The 21,848-nt window shown below is 42.6% G+C and overlaps 1 protein-coding gene across 1 annotated transcript in view; it reads left to right on the top strand.

Moving 5' to 3' along the window:
* LOC139700666 (paired box protein Pax-2-like) overlaps positions 1 to 18,879 on the top strand; it is a gene marked incomplete at its 3' end in the record, with an annotated part of 266,602 nt that extends 247,723 nt beyond the window's left edge. Inside the window, exons 4-5 of the mRNA XM_071599123.1 lie at positions 2,707 to 2,872; positions 18,682 to 18,879. Coding sequence (XP_071455224.1) covers positions 2,707 to 2,872; positions 18,682 to 18,879 — 364 coding nt within the window. The remainder of the gene's footprint in view (positions 1 to 2,706; positions 2,873 to 18,681) is intronic.
* Positions 18,880 to 21,848: the final 2,969 nt, after the last annotated feature.

Genomic DNA, 21,848 nt, shown 5'->3' with positions numbered 1-21,848 from the left:
CATCCCTAATGGCGCAAATGACCTCAGCTGTCGGTCGCCTCCCCAAAATACTACTACTACTAATTTTCATCTCGAGGCCCCTTCTATTATTTTTTAAAAACCAGCTTTCATCTTTGGTTTTTACGCCGTTATTTTCGCCAGCAGCACTCAAATTTTCTCTTGATTGTCTTGTATTTAACTACCACCACTAATGATAAAATTATCATGGGTGTGAAGAATGTGCCATAATCAATGTTTTGATCAACCCTGACGCGGTGGCGTCATACGCGAGTATCTATATGATACCTAGAAGCCTCGAAGTCGATTCCGAAGGGAGCGGGGTCGGATCTCTTATACGGTTCACGGGTTGAGATCCATCCCGTGTTTCGAGGATGTCCCCAGCAAGCCACGTTACGTGCACAGAGTAGTATCGTCTGCTCTGCAGGTAGTGGTGGCCAGACAGCCTCCCTCAGTTGCCACCTGGACGGTCGAGAGGAGGGGGGTAAGGCACGGGAGTTGGCTGGTCGGCGGCTGCTGGAAAAAGGGATAGGGAACGGGGAGGGGCAGAGAGGAGGGAGTTGGAACGGAGGTTTAGGCAGTAGGCGCTCTCCCTCTTATAAGAGGAGTGGTGGCAGGCGTGATCTCCTCCTTCCAACCCGTCGCGAGAGTAAGCCGCAGGGATTGGTCGACTAGCGAGAGTGGGGCGGTCCGGATGACATTACATGGATAAGAGGTAGGTGAGGGGGAGAAGAGTGCTAGATGGTGCTGTGAGGGGGGGAGGAGTGGGTTTGGAAAGAGAGATCGAGGGAGAATGTCAGGATCGGAATGGGATGGGGACAGGGGAGAGGGAGAAGGGGTAACGACAAGGTGGGGTGTCCCCGCTACCACCGTCGGGGGCAAACATCTGTAATCCCCTCCGCAGCCTTCTCTCAAATTATTTCCCTCTCCAAAGGCCCTGAAAAGCTTAACAAACACTTCGTGTTGTGGATGCGTGGTAAATGAAACTAAAATGGCGCGTGTAAACTACTAAGTACTATATATTTTATAATGATGATATTCGAACTGTAACTGAGTTAATCTTGGAAGCAAATAAAGACAGTGAAGTTTGGCTAATTTTTAATTATTTTCCTGTTTAAAAGAGATTATTAAGTTTCTAAGTTAATTAGAAATTGCTGTGAATGTGTACGTGTAAGAAATATGTTACTAAAACTTGTCTACGGAAATGGTACATGTAAAAATATTGAAGAACGATCACGTCATTTGGATAGATCTTCCTTCTGTAAAATTCATTTCTATGCTAGAACAAGCTGAATACTAGTTGTTATTTCTTTAGACCTTGAGGGTTTTATATGTGCTCAGCGAGAACACACGTTGATGAAATAGCGCAAGAGAAATTTTATCAAGGCGACGACATCAAACATCTATCTGCATTATCCTTGATGCATCCACTAGTTGATGGTATGAGTGAGTACTTTGCACATATGGCTCAATCGCAATGAGCATATGAAGTTGGTTTTGAAGGAATGTTTATGGAACACTAAGCCGTAAGTGATATCCCTATATTTAGCTAAAACATTATACGTGTAGTAATAAATGTCTACCTCCAACGGTATACGTAACTACAACAGGTTGAGCAAAAGATTTGAGCTGTCAAGGACTATTGACGTGTATTGGTATCCTGACCCCGGTCTGGAACAGGCTGACAACCGATCATTCTTGAAACATTTATGGAAATTTTCATGGCTAAAATAGGATCTTTTACGTTTTAATGCTCACCTCGCATGGATATATATTCATATTAGATAATGATATCCGATTTTTTTAACTCTTTAGATTTTATTTCGGTATCATATTCATTTGTACTAAGTCAATAGTAGCTTAATATTATATTTTAAATGTCATAATATTCGCTGTCGATACTCAATTCACTTCATTCTCAATACAAGGGAAGGGAAACAAATATTAAATGGTGAGAGTATTCATACAATACCAAAATGTGCATATTTTCTTTTCATAAATTAAGCTATTGTGTGGCCCTACATTATACCGTTACAGGCTAATTATTATAGGCAATATTTCCTACATTAAAATATATATTATATTACTATTTTCTATCTCTCAGCTATTTTTGTCAGATAATAATTTTAGGTGAAACATTGGTGATGAACATACCGCATAGAAAAATACTTAGGGATAACGTGGAAAATAACATACGAATAATAATAAGTATAGGCACATCAACCCTTAGGTTTTCTAACTACCAATAAAAAGGGAATACAACATTTCCAGACAGAAAAGCATCGACTTAAAATTAACGGATGAAGATGATTGAACGACTTGGAATATTTGTGGAGCATTTTCAATCTTAGCAAGGTTGCATCTTAATGTTTTGTTCAGCTTACACGCAAGACCGTCAATGCAATTTTATTTTAGGTTTCATGAAAGTGAATGCTATCTTGATTGCGCAACGTTTGGCCTGGCATACGCTATTAAAGTCGTTGCAAAAAGTAACTGCACATATGTTTTTATCAAGAATAATTTAATGCAGCGGACGAATTTTGCAGTATATAACCTTTTGCCAAGATCATCACTGATACCATCGTGTTAATTATAAGATTTATCCTATTAGGTTCAACTAAGTAATATGAAGTATTGCCTAGGATAGTTGTTTGTTTCCTCTTCTGCCAATGCAACATTTATTCTCAATGTATACTCTTCCCTTTGCAGGCCATGGTGGCGTCAACCAATTGGGCGGGGTGTTCGTAAACGGTAGGCCGCTCCCGGATGTTGTCAGGCAACGCATCGTGGAGTTGGCGCACAACGGAGTAAGGCCCTGCGACATCTCGCGGCAACTGCGGGTGTCTCACGGATGCGTCTCCAAGATCCTCTCAAGGTAAACAGCACAGTCTCTCCAGATGGACTTGCTTCTCACGCTGGTCAAATAATTGCACTTCTCACATCGGCATACTGCATTTTGTCTTGGCAAAAAGTTTTGGGATGGGTGAATTAAATTTCAAGGATCAACGCCAATTCCACAACCAACTCGGTTGAAAAGAGTGCGTTAAAAAATTTTAAAACTTATGAAATGCTTCTCTAAAAAACTAATCGTGGATCACATTAATCGAGGTCATTCTTTGCTGCAAGTGTCCGAGACTTTTAATTTCAGTTCAGTGAATCGAATATAAGTTTATTTTAGTACCACACTCCGGAGTTCTTTTTGGTTTTTTCATGAAATTTCATCTGGTAAATGCGATAGAATGTTGTACTTGGGACATCCCATGGCATTACTTCATCCGCCGCGGAAGGTAGTGATCATTAGTAAATGATGAGAAGGAACAATGATCCATGCTTTGGACGTAGTGCCGTGAATCCATTTTGGATTTCCTTTGGGCTTCTACCACTATGATCGGCGTGGAATACTCTTTTCCTTTATCCTTCTCATCAATTTGTGAGTCCCCAGGTATATTACGCTGAAGGTTAACAGCTTTTTAATGGGTTTTCTGTATTCCACCTTGCCGATCTCAAATGAAAGATGTATCGCGCTCCTGCAATTGATTTCGACATCATCTTCGAAAGAGAATTTGTTATCGGGTAACCGGCGATTCAAAATCGTTGGAGAAGGTATCTCAGGATATCGAGTAGGGTGGGTGATCATTGGGTAGTCGTGCGTCATAATAAACGAGAGAAGTTGCAGACGCGAATTTGTATTTTTTTCATCTCTCCCTCCTGTCACTGTCGGCCGTTCGATCAGAACGTAAAAATGACCCCCCGCTTCCGTCTCCATTCGATGCCCCTCCCTCCTCCGTTACATCCTCCCTCCTCCGTACCTCACCAAATGCTCTTTTTTATTCGTGAGAAAAAAAAGCTATAAGAGAGCAGAAATTGGAATCGCAATTCCTTAAAAGTGAATGAGAGGAATGGCGAAAGAGCGGATGAGGAGGGGAAAATGCTGAGTAACGTTCGAAGCCTGGGTGGTTCCTTCAGGACCGTGGAGCTAGCTGGCTGACGTCCGTCCTTATTTTTCTGCGCCCATTTGTGCTTCTTCATATTGTTTTCGTTACAGCATTCATACCGAAAAACCTAAGTAGGCGCAGCAAAAACGTTGACAGTGGGCTACGAAACCTCTGTCTACGCGCCCGATTGAAGAAAAATTCGAGGAATTCCGTAGGCTCACTTTAATTAAAGGAGTAATTTGCAAAATCGCTATCAATTACAGCAGATTGATTGTCACTCTAAATATTAGCAGATAGTTGCCGCCGAAACTGCCTCTGCTGGGGTGCCCTGTGTAAAATCTGGCTAGTTTGTGTCCGAGGTCTTTCGTTTGCCGTCACGATACGCACGGACTTCTTTAAACTGTCGCACTTTTGACGAATATATTTCACATCTATAGTACCATAACCTCATGTCTCATCGATATTCATCCATGACGATGGATATCAATGGGTGTACAACCTCGCAAGTGAAAAAAACGAATGATCAAGACAGAAAAATCGAAGATCTTGTAGATTGAATGATGATAAGTATTGAAAACGCTTATTACTCTAGCGGAATCTACAAAATCCAAAATGAAGTCATCTGTGCCATGAATTTCTTAAAAATGCTCGTATATTTTTAGGTGAATCATGTATAATATCTAATCACAGTCTCGAGAAAAAATGGGTGTCCCTGTAGAACTTGAACGCACTTCGTGGATAGAACTTGAATATGGTAATCAACAATGGAGTGAGTAAATATTTTAGGAAATTTTCAGCACCCCAAAGGAATTGCAGTCTTTAGAATATTTACTTAAAATTAAAAGTTTAAAAAAGAAACTATCCAGTAATCATTATGCATCGTTCCGTTTCCCCCATCTCTTGTTGAAAACTCTCCTTACCCATTTATACTTTATTATTCTTTTGTGAGAGTCTGCTGCGCCGTCCTTCAATTTCTTTTTGCTCACCCCTTTGTGTCGCACACTTGTAAACCGAGGAGATTCTGCCAGCTCCGTAATCCAAATACTTCCAGTGTAAATAATTTTCCCGTAATTAAATGTGATTTATTGACCACTTTGCATTTCTCCATATAGCCTGGTTGACAAAAAAAATGGAAAGAAGGCCAAAGAGAAAGAGAGAAAACAACGCCTAGAAATTTAATTAATTTTTTGTTCGTTGGCTCTCGACTCCGGGGGAGCTTCTCTCGCATTTTTGTGTTCCAAGCCGCCTTTTTTTGCGAGAAGAATCCGCTCAAACGCATTAAAAAATGAGAATGGTCCCGCGGGATGGAGAGTGTGCGGTGTACGTATACATGTATATATATTTTTTTTGGGAAGGGGGTGGGAGTGAGGGGATTGGACGCGGAGATTGGTGTAAGAGTGAGCTGGAGGGGGGTGTAAGAGGAGGGTTATGAGGAGGACGGCGGGCAATTAGGAAGGATTGCGGCTTGCGAGACTTAATGGGAAGGTGGGAGAGAACAATGGCCCTTTACCCCGCGGGTCCCCACGAGGCAATAACGAGCTCTTTTTTTTGGCATTATCATAACAACGGTGACGTTGATGCTAAGATTAATAATGGCCCCGTGCCGCCACCAACGGAGAGGGCACGCACGAAGAGTGGGTAATGTCGTAATTTTTCAAGTCTCATCTTATGGGTGGGAAGGGAAGTTTTTCGAGGGGTTGAGGAGGACTGGAAAGGGGGTTTCCCACAAGTTCCCACAACTACACGTTCCTCCTTCCCCCTGTCCCTCTCCGATCCCCTTTTATATGTATATACATCTATATACGCGTGTGTGTGTGCGTCTCCACCCACTGCCACCCACCCCTTCCTCACCCCCCACCTCGATCCCCGGCGATGGCGTCCTCCGGAACCAACCGCCAGGGTCCTCTCCAACGCCCGCCCGCCCTTACTTTCCCAAACCCTCTTCGCAACCCTCCGCAGGAAAAAAAATATATATATAGTCCGGCCACCGACGAGCGTCGCAGTTTTTATATTTCGCCACAGCGGTGTCACCCTCTTCTGGAAAAGGCCGAGGCCCTCATGAAAATGGATGAAAGGGAGGTGGTAAGGGTGTGGAGGGGTGAAGAAGGGCCAGGGGTTTGGGTGGGAGGAGAGTAAGTAGGGAGGGGGTGGATCGAGGAATTTTCAGGGAGGCTGAGAGGTAGGAGAAGGGGGTAGAGAGAGTGTGTGTGTGCTAGTTTGTATAGAAATGACACAACGCGTGCTGAAACGTGTATTGTCTGCTGTTCTTTTGGACTTTTCCCTGAGAATAGGGAATAATTCAGGCCATGCGGGTGCAAAAACAGATTTTTTGCGAGATTAATGATGATAAACTGAAACAATACCGATAAAATACCATTATCACCGATGATTTCGCGTAACGCCAAGTCGTACAATGTGGGTTCATGAATTATTGCAAATTTATGCGTATATTTTCACTGCACAAAAGTTGTCGAATGTAGTATCATTCCTAGTATGGTGGCGTTTAAATTCCCATTTTTCCGCGCCGCCGTTTATTGTCGTGTGATGATATTAATGTAATGTTGTTGAAATGGCTTCGTTAACAATGGAGGCAGTAGATGCACATCATAAATTACTCTTTTTGTTCGTGGTGAAACGTATTAAAATGAACGATGTATTATTTTAATGTATACATTTCTATTTTTAATTATTTTTCACAGGCGCAATGTATGTGTACCATTTGACCTTAGCCATTTAGCTAGATTATTTTCCAAAAATTGGTATCACTTGGAATGCAAAAGTTTATTTTATTATATGTTTAAGTTTATTATATATATATATATATATATATATATATATATATATATATATATATATATATATATATATACACATTCAAACACGAAATCCCGCCAAACGGCGAATAAATACTCATATATACAGAAACATATATAAGGAAAAGGGATAGGAACACGTATAAAGGACGAACACAATACAGGTGGGGAAGGCGGAATCGAACGGATCACAAGAGTAAAAATATTTCCTCAACCGGGACTCGAACACCGGATCTTTCCACTTGCCGGGCGGATGCTCTTAACCACTTGAGCTATCGAGGATATGTAATTTACCCTGAGATCCGTGGGTCTTATATGTCGCCAAGCGCCCCGATTCTTTAGCCAAGAGATGGCGTCAGGGGGCTGTTTCACCCACCAAAGGAGAAATAGACAATACACAAGAGGAAAGGAAGAGCATCCGCCCGGCAAGTGGAAAGATCCGGTGTTTGAGTCCCGGTTGAGGAAATATTTTTACTCTTGTGATCCGTTCGATTCCGCCTTCCCCACCTCTATTGTGTTCGTCCTTTATACGTGTTCCTATCCCTTTTCCTTATATATGTTTCTGTATATATGAGTATTTATTCGCCGTTTGGCGGGATTTCGTGTTTGAATGTGTATTTGGCAAATGTGGCTCATCTCTTTCTTCTGGCTATGCGTGCCACGAAACGCACTGTTCTTTTCCTGTATGGTGTTGTATGAATTCTAACCAATGACCTTTCCTCTTGTGTATTGTCTATTTCTCCTTTGGTGGGTGAAACAGCCCCCTGACGCCATCTCTTGGCTAAAGAATCGGGGCGCTTGGCGACATATAAGACCCACGGATCTCAGGGTAAAGTACATATCCTCGATAGCTCAAGTGGTTAAGAGCATCCGCCCGGCAAGTGGAAAGATCCGGTGTTCGAGTCCCGGTTGAGGATTAATTTTTACTCTTGTGATCCGTTCGATTCCGCCTTCCCCACCTCTATTGTGTTCGTCCTTTATACGTGTTCCTATCCCTTTTCCTTATATATGCTTCTGTATATATGTGTATATATATATATATATATATATATGTTTAGTTTATTATTTAGTATAGTATCACCTTCTCTAGTTTGATTTACGTAGATGTTCAAGATAAAATAAAAATGGATAAAGGGTATCAAATAGAAGTATATTTAACACAATGTATAATTAATATTTACCCTTACATCGGTTAAACTGGAAGAATTTTTAGGCTCAAAAAACTTCTTTCTTTACATAAATACTAAATTTTTGCTCTCTACTTATCTGTATGCATGAGTTAATATGTATTATTTTTTAATTGAAATTCAACACTCAGGGAATTCTGTGCATCATTTTAGTCTTTATCTTTCTTCCTTGCTGGAACTCGAGTAGGAGCGCACGTTTTCTTTATTGTTCATATTTCTCTATTTCACCGTGTTGTCCTTCTTTCTGTCACTAATTTCAACATGCCATTCTTTCTTGCAAGTGAAATGGACATAAGATCCGTAATTGTGCATTTATTTTCTTAAATAAATCTCACGTCGGCACACACACTGATTGTAAGTGAAACCTTAATGTATGGGGTCGCGGCAGCGCTCTGGACTTCTGATGTCATCACGTGGTACAACACAAATGACTGTAAAGATCTACACCAAACCCTAACGTTGAATACGACATCACTGGAACAGGAATTAGCTGGCTACGCTGCCACGCAGAAAGCCGCTAATCCACCACCGTCCGTCAGTGCGAGCCCCTCGATCCTCTCGGCTCTCTTCCCAATCGTCTCGACTTCGGGAGGCGGTGGCAATTGCGCATCGCTCATGGGATTCCTCTGACTTCCCTCCCTCCACTCCCCCCACGCCCTTTTGGATCCGGTGGTAAGTCCTTTTGCAGCATAAGTGATTCCTCCATAGGCGGCCGAGATCGGTGGAGGGATGAGGAAAAATAAGGGGTAGAGGGTTGAAAGGAGGTGGGGAGGAGTTTGGGTCTTTCCCACAACGGGCATGCTCGCTCTCCCCCCTCGTGTCGCACCCCAGGAAGTCGGCCGAACCACCTCCGGAAGCCGTTGCCGGTGCTCCCTCCCTGGGTGCCAAAAGCGACCACCGCCAAACGCTCGCCCCTCACCCTACCTTTCATCCCCCTGTCCCCCTTCCCTCAGCAGGCCAGACTCCCCCGAACACTCAGCATCCACTCAGTCAGCCTTACATGGATACAACCCCCTTAACAACCCAAACCCTTAACGTCACCAGCGACCACTCTTATAACGCTTTCAGCCACGGGACGATGTAATCTCCAGATTTTTAGATCTCGTTTCAATCATGTGTCTCGGGCGACGACGGGGTTGTAACGACACCTCGATTAGCGGTTATTGTAATTAAGTTGGTGGTTAATCAGTATGGTAATGGCGTATTTGGTATTATTATTTTGTTCGAGAATTTCTCGATTTAATTTGAGATTATCACAGATGTTCATTTAACTCTGGGGATAAAAACGTGAGTACGGATGATATCCAAAAATTACCAAACCTTCCAGACGCTTCGTGTCATCAAGAACAAATTTAATGGAATTACACCGAAATGGCATCCCTGAATCGATCAAATTTAAGGCATTTGAATATTTTTTAAGTACTACACGGAAAAATCGGTCAAGTTGCCAAATTTTCCCCTTTACTGCCAGGGAACTCATCAGGGTATTAATAGGGTAAAGGCCGAGAATAGCTTGGTATCTTGCGCAAAAGAAGCGAGGATCAAATGAAGAAAAAATATAACTTTATGCCAAAAATAAAAAAAGACATTTTTCATTGCTAAATGTTATTTATTTAAATGATATTTTTTGCCAAATTCATTGTCATCGTATGCATATGGTCACTAAATTTGAATTTGGAAATGTTTAATTATGCCTCAATAAATCCGGGTTAAAATAATAGCATTTACAAAATATCCCTGTGAGAGTGAATTCCTACCTATTGCAAATGTATTTTGAAAGTATTTCAGTACCGCGAGAAGCAATTTAAATGAATGTCCTGGCTATTTCTTTTCGCAATCCATGCGCCCCTTGCCATATTTTCTGCAAAAGCCTTTGCTGGTTACAGTATGTTCGGAACTACGAGAAACCACGTATATTGAACCCTGCATTTTACAAGTCTGAGAGGGACATGAGGTGATTAATCGCCTTCCCTAGTGTTTCACGGACAAATACTGTTCCCCTCAACACTCAGCAAGAATAATATTTTCCCTCGATTATTTTATGTGAAGCGTGGAACTGGACGGCTTCACGATCGCATTCTTTGGCTTGACCCTGTCTAACCCAGAGCTTTTTTATATTCCCATCCACTCCCTACCATCTCCACTCCCGGCCATCCCCACTTCCCGTCCCCTCCTTCGACCCCCTCCCAGCTTCCCTTTATCTTCTTCCCCCCTCCTCTACCATGAGTACACCCTACCCCCCTCCTAGGAACTCGATTTTTATTCGTCTGGACGTTGGGGCGATCACAGCAGTCATCATCATCGTCTCCGCCTTCATCATCCTCCTTTGAGGTGGTGCTCTGAGTCCATGGATTGGGTGAAACGTGGTTGTGGATTGCTTTGTGGGTAGGGGATTTTCCCGGGGAGCTATGTGACCAGAGAGAGATCTTTGCCTATCCAACGCACATCTAACCTCACTGCTCGCTTTGTCCCGCTCACAAGAACTGGCTTTAATCCTTATTTCTGTCCGGTTTGATGGTAATGGGTGTAGTATGATGTATAGCGGTGCAGAGCAACATTATTTTCATGACATGTTCAACCCAGTCTGGAGAAACCACATTAAATTTCATTTCTAACTCAATTCATATTTTTACTAATTTATCGCAGACGAATGAGGCTCTCAATAATTTACTAAATGTTAAGATCTGAAATAAAATATAACTTGCCAGTTTGTGACCCTTATTGTAGCAATAAAGATACCGGAGGATAAGTAAATAACTGCACGTTTTTCAATGTGACTTAATCATTTATTATTTTGGCCAAAAGTTTGAATCACTGAGAATTTATGTCAAGTGCGTCAAACGTTTCTCACTGTTTTCATATCACTTGGTACTTTCGCCTGTCTTTGTTAATAACATTAGGGAATCTGAGCTAGTGTAATTTGCTGCCTCTCAGTTTGCTGTCATTATTTGCGTACGCGTCATTTCATTTCCAACCCTGTACGCACACGCGCAAATCCGACTTGGGGTAACCTATTTCATCCCCCTCGCTCCTCTCACCCTCTCGCACTCATTGAGGTCGTCTCCGCACTTACACCCGCCAGCTCCTATTTTCCTTCAGATCCTCGACGTTACGTCGTTTTTGCCCGCGAGTTTATTATTTTTTCGACCTCCGCACCACCTTTTCTCCTCTCTCCCCACTGCCCTCACAAAAACCCCTCCCCTCCCACACTCCGAAACACACTCCGCTCGATCCCTTAAAACTCCTCTCCCCATTCCCTCTTCCGCCCACTCCTTTCTTTCTCGTGATTTACTACGTTTTTGTCTTTTTTATGTAAGTCCATTTGGAAGATGTTGGGGGTGTATGAATACGCATATAGTATATATATATATATATATATATATATATATATATATATTTATTTATTTATTTTTTCCCTTCCCTCGCCAGAGGCAGTTCTTTTCAATGTGTACTCGTGTGCGCGTGTGTCATTTGGTTTCCTGGCGTATATTTGTGAGCGGCTCGTCCTTCTTTCATTTTTTTTTGCTCCTTTTATTCCACCTTCCGCATTAGCATTCATACGCCGTTTGTCGCCAAAATGCATGCGGCAGCAATCACTAAGCACTGCCCTCGGGGTTTCTTATGGTACTCCCACAAACTACGCGCTTCGTTGGCAGTTTCATTTGAAACGTTATGTGACAACAAGAATCCACATTTATATCATAGTGTATTGCCTTCGTTTGGCGTTTTTGTTTAAAAAGTATTGAGTTTTCTCTCGAGCTAAGTACATAATTACCCAGTTTTGCAAGCAAGACTGAAATATAAATAAATGAGTTTCGTATTAAAACATAACATTCCAGATAAACTATTAAATATTTTGATCTCACTTATGACGTACCTTCATATTTTGTGTTAAATTTTCTATGAACTTGTTACCTTATTCTTCTAATGATTCATTGAAGGAATGAATATAAGCGATATTTGTTGAGATGAAAATTAATTAAAAGAAAAATATAAAATTTTGAATTTATCCTCTAAATTATAACCGAATTCACTTTCCATGACATTTATTCTATTAATGATCTTTTTGCTTGAAGTCATATCCAATTTTTACCATTCATTCACCCTATGAAAATGACAAATATTGGAGATCAGAGCTCTCACGTTTGCACTCCATGTTCTGTTTTTCACGAGTATATATGTAATGGCGAATCATAATATTCTAATGGAACCTAGCAAGCCCTTAACTGGTATATAAAGACAGGAGGACAAGTCACTCCTTCATGCAAACAGGTGTAAACATTTTAACCGAATAGTGTTCGTAAAATGCCTTTCACATGACATATTCAAACACGTTGGTTAGTGTACTTATAGCATTGCTGCAGGGTCGCTTGATTATTGAAGTCTCCACCAATGCCTCTCTGCTCCTCTCACCGTCTTTCTATTTCCTCTTGTCTTGTTCCATCGAAGTGAGTATCCCCAACTCAATTCTTTCAGTCGCCCCCTACCCACCTCGCTTGTCCCCCGCTGCCTCACTTCCTCCTTCCTTCCGTTTCCTTGCATTTCCTCCCTTCGTCCTCTCTTCCTTCCTCCTTTTTCATCCCCTCCGCTGTTAGGTACTTCCCCACCCGTTTTCTTGTTACTGCTGCCCTCTCGCAGACATTCATCTCCGCGTGCCCTCTTCCTCACACCCACTTCCCCCTCTTGCTGTCCCATTTTTCCTTCCCCCACGATCTTTCTTTCGTAATGCGTTTGCATGAGTCGGGGAGAGACGTATGTACGTACATGCGTAGCTGCCATTGCAGCTATTACTCTCTTTTTTTCCTCCCCTGAGACCAGCCGTGGTCCAGGGCAGGCGTGAACAACTGTCCTCCTTTCCGTTTTACACCGCGTCTTGTTGAGATCTCCCGATCCAGTATTTCTTTGTCTCTGTGCTGCAAATAAGGGTGGCCACAGGACACATTTTGAAATGCTACAGCGACGGAAAGGTGTTTACCTTACCGTTATAAAATTATCAACGTTTCCTGGAATATAAATCAAGTCTATTGTGTACCACAGTTGAGTATTGTATCAAAAGACGGTATATGTTTTGCGTGTCCGAGTTGAAAGTGAGACTAACGTGACTGAGGTGCTAGGATTGATCAAAGGCGTTCTCATGAGGCTGTAATAGTTTTTCTTTCGACTTCTTCCTGTATTTTACACATATGCTATTCTCAATTATACGCTCCTAATTAACGCTGTATAATATCTTTGAAATAATTCTTCAAGGCATCGTAAGTCATATAGCTCTCAGTCTAAATTCAAAATTTCATCATCCCAAATAAATGTTTCACTGATAAAAATAGTTAAATTTCAAGCTAGAGATTAACCCAGAATTAAAATCACAGCATTTCTCTCTCATTATTGCGCCGTAAACCGATGTCGAAATAAATATTGGGCTTTGGGTTGAGCGTGACATGCTAAATATATACTTATCAGGGAAATTTAAGTTATACAAACGGACGGTAGAATTTTTATCGCATATTAACTTACGCGGTCACAATGTAGTGAAAATAAAGACATCTGTTAGTCTCTTAGTTTGAGTATTTCGGTGAACTGTGTCTGGATTCTATATGTGTTCATATATTCTCAAGAAGTCATCTTTGAAGCACTATAATTAGGAACAATCTTGGACTATCATGAAAGTTGTTTGCTGCATAGAGGAGAAAGAATAAAATGGAGATTTGCCAGGGAATAAAATTTCGGAACTGAGGTAAAGTAGAATGAAATACTGTTTACCCAGTTGATTCCAGTTTTACCCCTTTTTTGCGTGGAGTTATTCTTTAGCGCATGTTATTTTCACTTTCACGTCTCACAGAAATAAATCTAACCTTGGTTTACATATAGTTCTCAAAGGTATGTCATGAGGTTTTAATTTCTTAATGCCTCTTTTGTTTAAGAAGTTTGAAATGAAACTAGTGCGTGTATGCCAGTGGTAATGGCGATGAAATTAATATTAAGACACACCTATCAATGTGTGTTAGCCTATAAACAATCATGGACCAAGTTAGTAATTTACAGAGTTTTCATGATAGATGTTTAATATTGATCTGTATAATCATTATGGGTGCAATATTCTTTCCTAGAAAAACTTAGGTAGCAAATGTAGCCGCTAGTCTTAGGAAAAAGAGCATTGTTTGAATGATAAATTTATTAAGTATAAGTGTGATGCCAATGATGAATAATTGTTGATAAACTAGAAACCTAAGGGTTCCTCTTAAATACTTGTACACTATCATCTCAATATTACTTCGCGCAGTAATATGAGCTATAACAAAACATAAAAACAAAAGGTCATAATAGATTAAATTAAGATTTTGGAACATAAAGAAAGGACACTCACGTATGTGAGTGTCCTTTCTTTTTGTTTCTGTGTTTTAAAATCTTGACCAATGTTTTTAAATATGTATTTGTGCGTTGCCGGAGAGTATATATATATATATATATATATATATATATATATATATATATATATATATATATATATATATATATATATATATACATATATAAATACAGATTGTTTCAATAAAGTCTTAGTATTTTTGGACTTTGTTTTTCTAACTTCAATAATTTTGTCAATGTAAAGAATTTTCTCCATGTCATTTGCACAGCCAACGTTTTGTTGTTAATATACCGTCATTCGGCAAGGAGGGAGATAGATGAGAGATACGGACGCATGACAGGACGCCAAAAAAATGTATCCGCGAAACACTGATGCAAATTCTACAGTGAAAGGCTTAAGTTTACTATTATTTTCCATTGTTACCGTAACGCAATTTCGAAGTGTACCTACCTACCACCAGAAAAATGCTCTTTATACATGCCCCCCACCATTATTCCCCCCGGGCCGGTTCAATTACACGTAGAATTTATTACCTCGTGTGCCGATCACTCGGACGCCATCATCCAATAGCAAAGTGCCCAAAAAATAAAATACGGGTCAATAAAAAAAGAACATGGTGAGCATTCCTCCACCCTCCATACGAATTTATTCAGACTGGTAACCAAAACGAGGGTACGTATTTTTGGGGGAGAAGGAAGGAAGGAAGGATGGGATTTTTTCCACATCCCCGTTTCTGGTCTGAAAAAAATAAATATTTAAAAAACCATTCTGAGGGAGTGTGAGAGAAAGAGAAATTGAGTGGGGTGAACCGGGGGTGGAATAGTGGAGTTTGAGCGCAGCCCTTTCCCACCCATACGTCAGCTTAATATTATTTTTTTCATTATTATTATTATTATTATTGGAACCCTTCCTCCCTCCCTCGTACACGTCCAAACTCTTCGTCCGTCCCACACCCGATACCCCCTACGCCCATCCGCCATCGCGCCTCCCCCCACTCGTATTTTCCTCTCCCCGCCCCCGTCCTCCTCGACCCCAGCCGACTCCATGCAAAGTTCAATGGCGACCGGGAAGGGGAGGGAAAAAAATAAAATAATAGGAGCCAAAACTTTTATGTGCTTACTCAGCGAGCATCGGATGGGAGTGAGTGGGCGGGGTCACGGGGGCTGGCGGATTGGGCGGAGGAGGAGGTGTGGGCCAAGGGGGGTAGGGAACGTGAAGAGGTGGAAGTGGATGGGGGTGTGGGTGGAGGGGGGGAGGTCGCGGGAGTGGAGTGTGGGGGTGGGAAATATCGGCAGTTTGGTTTGTAGTCAGAAAGGGGGGGACGACAGGATGGGCGGCGGATGACGGTGAGGAGAAATGGATGAGGCGCGGAGCAGCGGCGTGAGCGGGGAATCTGGAAGAGAACCCCCGTGGGGGGGAGGGAAAGAGGGTGAAACTAAAGGAAGTTTTTTTTTCTGCACGGGTAAAGGATGGGAAGAGAGAGAGTGGGAGTGGGAGACTGTGGGGATGGACGTGCGGCGTTGAGGGGGAGGAGTTTTGGTGGCGAGGAGAGGGCGAGAAGGGGTTCGCGAGGCGCCATGAATTAAGAATGGATAGGAGGCGATGTGGGACCGGGTGGGAGAGGGGACACGGGTCATGGGGGAGGGCGGGGATTTCCTCCGATGCTCGCGCGGGAAGGGACGCCCGCCCGCCGAGGGGGGTGCCGCTGCTGTGGCGGCGTCGGGAGCAGGGGGTGGGGGTCGCGGGACTCCCTCGTGAAAGGGACTCCTCGCGAGTGATGGGCGAGGCATACCGCGTGTTGTTTGATATTACAAACTTGGATGATTTTTTCATCGGCACGAGAGGGAGTGAGCGTAAGTTATTCTCGCCGGTGTGGAAAAGGAGCGGCGATGCTTTTGTCATTCGTGCGCTCGGAGCTCGCCCGCGAGAGGCGCGCTTAACCCCTCTCCCTTCCCCCGTATCTGAATTTTATTGCGCGTGGGATTTTTATGAGGGGCGGGATATTGAGGGGGAGAAGATGATGTTAAAGGCAGGGTAGGCAGGTAGGAGTGAGTGCGTTTTCGGCGCGCCCAAGTGGTGGCACTGAGCACTTGTATAATTCAACTTCCGCGCGAGGGGGAAATGGATTAAAGGACTGTAACATTATTAATTCCCCATTATCTGCTCTTATAACAATTTCAGGGATGTTACATAGGTCGGTTAAAATGCGTTCGGCGAAACGAATACTTGATGAGGTGTTCACTACTTCACATGCTTCACACTAAACAATCCGGCTGAAGCCCAGCTATACAATTTATTTTTATATGAGTGGCCTTCAACTATTCACCGCTTAAAATATCATTGTACTAAAATTTAAATATAGAGAACTTTCCGAAAAATGACGAGTTGTCATATTAAGAGTGGAAATTGACAGGTGCGAAAGAAGTATGCAAGGATAGAGCAGTTTCAAACAAGTCAGTGGACGAAATTAAGGGCCTGAATCTCTTTAAATTCAAAGCTTTCGTTTTAATTGTATGCAGAAGATGTAAGTTATATTTGCAGACCTTTCAGTATGCAATCGTAGATATATTTTTAACTTAATAATAACCACTGCGAAACCGCTGATTCATACATTGACTAGAGTTTAGTACACTCTTAGCCACGCACAGAAATTAGTTGAACGATTTAGTATATATGACCAATTCCACCCATTCCTGAGCCAAGACGAAATATCTGCTTATATCTAGTAATAGTCTTTTCTATGGTTTATCAAAATATTACATCATATAATCTTTGCAAGAAATAATTGCTAGCTAGGGTGAAAACTGAGTGAATCGACAATTTCATTCAATTATATTTCAACGAAAATTTTTGTATTCTCTGCTTTGAAAATGATTGGTTAAGATCTCTATTGCAAATGCATACTATAAACTACGCATATTACAGTTTGCAGTGTTCTATTACCTTTTACTGAATGAGTTCGAACTATTAACTTAGTAAGAAATCAATTCCAGATTTGATATAATCACTGATTTTTCATCAATAATATTTTTAACTTTGATGAATTACTAACATTATGTCTTCAACGCTTTCTGTTCGCAACCTCTAAATCTCAATGATCTTGGGAAAGTTATGGGGTGGGGGTTAGAAAACCAGTGGGGATTCTATTTCCCGATTGCTGCAACGCGACTAAAGCCATCGTATTAGCCCGTGGAGAGGCGTACCACTCGGAAAAGCATATGGATATTAGATGTATGGAAGGGATTCGGAAGGAGGGCGGTTGATGCGGTGGATTGGATCGAGACGAGAGAGTTGAGGCGTTGAGACGGAAGAGCGCTGGGCACACGGCAGCCTCCAGTCCCGCGTGCACCCCCTGCCGTTTGCCACCCTCCTTCCAAATATCCTTCTTTTCGTCCCCCACCTCTCTCCTTCCACCCACCATTCCGCTAAAACCATCCATCCAGCTCTCTCCCTTCACAGATGTCGCCCTATTTCGCCAATATCCCAGATAATGCACTTGTCGGCGGCAATAAGGGCTAATGCACTCCACCAGAGTGAGGGGTACGAAGGCCACTTGCGCCCTTCTGGGTTCGGGCTCGACTTTGGGGGATGGGATATAGGGTGTGTGGGAGAAGTATGAGGTCCAGGGGGGTTGGTGGAATGGGTAGGGGTGCCCATATAAAAGGGGGTGGGAGACGAGGGTTGTGTCGCTCATGGCTTTTCGCCCCGGGAAGGGTGTTGCTCCTAAACCCCAGCATACCACGCCCTGTTTCTCCTCTTTCTCTCACTGTTCTCCCGTCCCATAACCATCCCCCAGACTTTTTCGCTCTGACTCTGCCTATTCCCCAACCCCCGTCCAGCCTATTCTTTACGCCTCGTCTCTTCCCCCCTCTCGGTCTCACCCATCCACATCACGGGTAAAGTCGTCTCTTTTTTTTAATATTGCTCTAATAACTTTGGTACTTATTTCTTACCGAAAAATTCATGAGCTCACAGTATTTTTTCCTATGTTGTGTCTCCTTTCAATCTAAATAAATTGGCCAAAATCCAGCCCGATTGACGATACGGAAGTGGACATTTGATTGATATTTTTTTCTTTCAGGCATTATCATGGCGTTTGAAGCACCATTATCTCAGCGAACTGTATGGGATAAAAACGTACAAATTTCTTAAATAAAAAAACGGTCCTCCAAGGTCCGTGATTGTTCATTTCTTTCTTGGGAAAAGTTGCTATTTCTTGGATTTGAGCTAAATATATATAATAGATATTGAAAGGATAAATGAGCCTCATTTTGTTTCCACGTTTTATAACACCTCTCTGAGGAATTAAGTTGTTGTGGTTGTCATACTAACATTCGAATCGTCTGTTCGTTTAAACATTCAATCGTGCCTTCATTTTTCCTCAGGTATTACGAGACGGGTAGCTTTAAGGCGGGCGTCATCGGGGGAAGCAAGCCGAAGGTGGCGACGCCGCCAGTAGTCGATGCTATCGCCAATTACAAGAGAGAAAACCCAACGATGTTCGCCTGGGAGATCCGGGATCGGCTCTTGGCGGAGGGAATCTGCTCGCAAGACAACGTACCTTCGGTCAGCTCCATTAACAGGTAAGGGGATACATCTTTAATATTTGCGATGTCGCTGGTGAAAATCAGGAGTTTTAACAACTCCAATGGTAAGAGATTCGGTACCTCACGTACATTTTCGTTCGCATTTCCTGGTTTACGGAAAACTTTGAAAGGTTGACTACAACCAAAGGCTCTTGAAATCCCTGAATTATGCAGTAATTTTTATACATGGTTAAATACTACAATTTATGTGGATAAAGTACAAAGAAATATTAGTTCTAAAGCAATCTTTTGAACAAAAATGTCTGTAACGTATGAAGGTGACTATTCTCTCAAAAAATCACGCCATCAAAAAAAATTAATTGTCTATAATTCGAGTCGGTAAGTTCAATTGATGACTTTGTTTTAAGTCAACACGTTGTATCCGCACCGTGGATCGTACGTTTTCTTGTTCATACTTAATATGCACCATGAATCACTTCTGTATGCTAAATGTCATTTCGGTGATATTTAGCACCCCAATTAATTTGCTAAAAATATACCTACGAATTACATAAAGTTCAGGAACGCAAGTACTTAATCTAATTGTGCCGTTGTTGATGGGGAGATGACTAAAAGCAATATCCAGCGAACTTCATTCCCTTCCCCCCAATGCTCCACACAAAAGGTCAAGAGAGGGAGTTCGAGCAGGAGGGTTGGCGAGGGGAGGAGATGAGTCCCAGCGACCTTTAAGATCTCCCTCTTCCCCGAACCAAACCATTCTCCTGCCTCAATCAAGTTTTTTGCCTCTTTTCAATTCGCGTCACTTCATACATATGCTTCACATTTGCCTATTCGGCTATTCCTATTCCCATATTCGCAGAGAAAACTCTCTGGCACCTGTATAGATAAAATAAAATATTAAAAAACTCGTGAAAATGGAACTCCACGGAAAAAAATGGGAATCTCGTCGTCAGTATGAAATCAGTAAATTTCATTGATAAATGCCATGAGATTGTAGGTGTTATTTCACTGTAACACTGGGCCACACTTAATACATATGACAAGTAATATCAACTCATTAAATGAAGTGCTCTTTATTAAGGTTAAGCAACAACCTTGGTGTCTGATAGACTAGTGAAAAAAATGTTTCAAGGAGAACATGATGTAATTATGACCTAAGAAACTAACATCTCTCGTTTTGCCTATCTAAAATAAATGCTTATTAGGGAAACTACTCATAGTTAAGAGTACCCGAGATCAACCAGAATCTGGTATTTTTAAAGATGCATATTCGGCTCTTTGTCTAAAATCGAGGGAATAATTATCATATATTCCGAAGTATACGGGCAAAAAGACGGAACAGAACTCCCATAGCGATCCCTATGAATGGGTCCATCAGTTTATGACCGGAGTGAAACCTAATTCAAGATTACCGCTGTCAACGCAGTCCTCATTGTCATCTTTATTTACGTTTTACGAATATTCCGCAGAGAGTATACTCTATAATTATTATCCTTTAATGCACACTTGATACAATACTCATTCGAATTCCGTAGTCCAGCATCCTAATATCCGAATCCAAATGCGTAAAATGGCTAAATGAATACAATTTACATGTAAATATAGGAAGCTGTGTTCGATTTTCCTATATGCATTCGTATACGCCGTATTAATTTGTATGAATTTTCAGATCGCATTGCTTTCTATGCTATGTTTTGACCGGTATGTGTTTTGCAGTAGAAAATCTTTTATTTTTCAGGTCGCACCGTTCAATTTGTATGCCGGCAGTTATTGAACACGCTTCATATGTTTTCTTAATGTTTAAAACGCACTCGGCAATGTATCAAAATGTAATATTATTTACCCAAGGAAGAGAGATCATTCCCCGGAGTTCTGTATCAGTTTTACGATTTTACCCCTCATTCATGCTCAGAGCGATCCGGCCTTTCCCGTCCGTCTTCCCTCTCCACTCTCCTACACGATTTCCTCTCCTTCCCGCCCGTAACCCCCCTCCCTTCACACCTCTCTCCTCCGAGTCCACACACATACACCATCCGTGTACAAAACTTCCCGAAAGAGGAACCAGAAGGAGAGCAGTTCTCCCCCAACTTTCATGAGTGGGAGGGTCAACTTTGAAGGAGGTGGTGCGTGTGTGCCCCCCACCCCAAGGAGAGACCGGTCGGGGGAGGTGGGTCGACCAGTAGACTTAGGCAGGATTTAGAAGTGGGTGGCGTGTGATTTAGATCTTTATCCCTACCACCCCTCCTCGCCCTCAGTGTTTCGTGTAATGCCCCGGAGTGTGAGCACGGAGGATAAGAGGAGGGGGAGGCGGGAGGGGGCGAAGGGAACTCTGTGCTGGCGCGTGGGAGGAGTTTTGAGTTTGCAGGCGTTGGAAGGGGCGTGTCCGTCCACTACCGTGAGTCGGTCCATTCGGAAAAGGGTGTCGGGAGAGGGGGTGGCGACGACCATCTCCGCCGCTGCGGGGAAGAACCCTTAAGGGAGGGAGAGTGGGACTCGAGAGTGAGATCCAGAAACACCTCCTTCCTCGAAAAAGATCCGCGAATTTCTCGGTAGAAGGGCGAATAGGGAAACAAACTTCTCTTGAGTGGTGGTGGTGGGTTGGTTGGGGAGGGAGAATAGGAGAATAGGGGGCGATTACGAGGTATTTTCCCCCAAGGAGAAGGGAGAAGGAGGACTTCCCCCCAGATTGTGAAGTCCTTTAATGGGTATTCTTATCCAAGGTGGACCGTTTTTTGGGGGAGGAACCGGGAGAGACCTGGATTGCTGGTTCTCCCTTCCGCCTCACCTCCTCCTTCCTCCGGTCACCTTTGGACCCGCCGCCACTTACTCCGCACTCCTTGCGGGCACCGCCCCGCCGAAAAAAGGAAAAAAACCCTCTCCCGGTTTGACCGGGGTTGAGGAGGGGCGAGGTGGAGCAGTTACTCGCTCCACCTATCCCTCAATCACTGGAACTAACGCCGATCCTGCGATCCAACCCGAAAGTGTCCAATAGGGAGGCGGAGATG

This window comes from Hetaerina americana, unplaced genomic scaffold (assembly GCF_022747635.1).
Source record: "Hetaerina americana unplaced genomic scaffold, ioHetAmer1.1.p SCAF_106, whole genome shotgun sequence".
Classification (NCBI taxonomy): Eukaryota; Metazoa; Arthropoda; class Insecta; order Odonata; family Calopterygidae; genus Hetaerina; species Hetaerina americana.
This window is presented reverse-complemented; position numbering and strand designations above follow the sequence as displayed.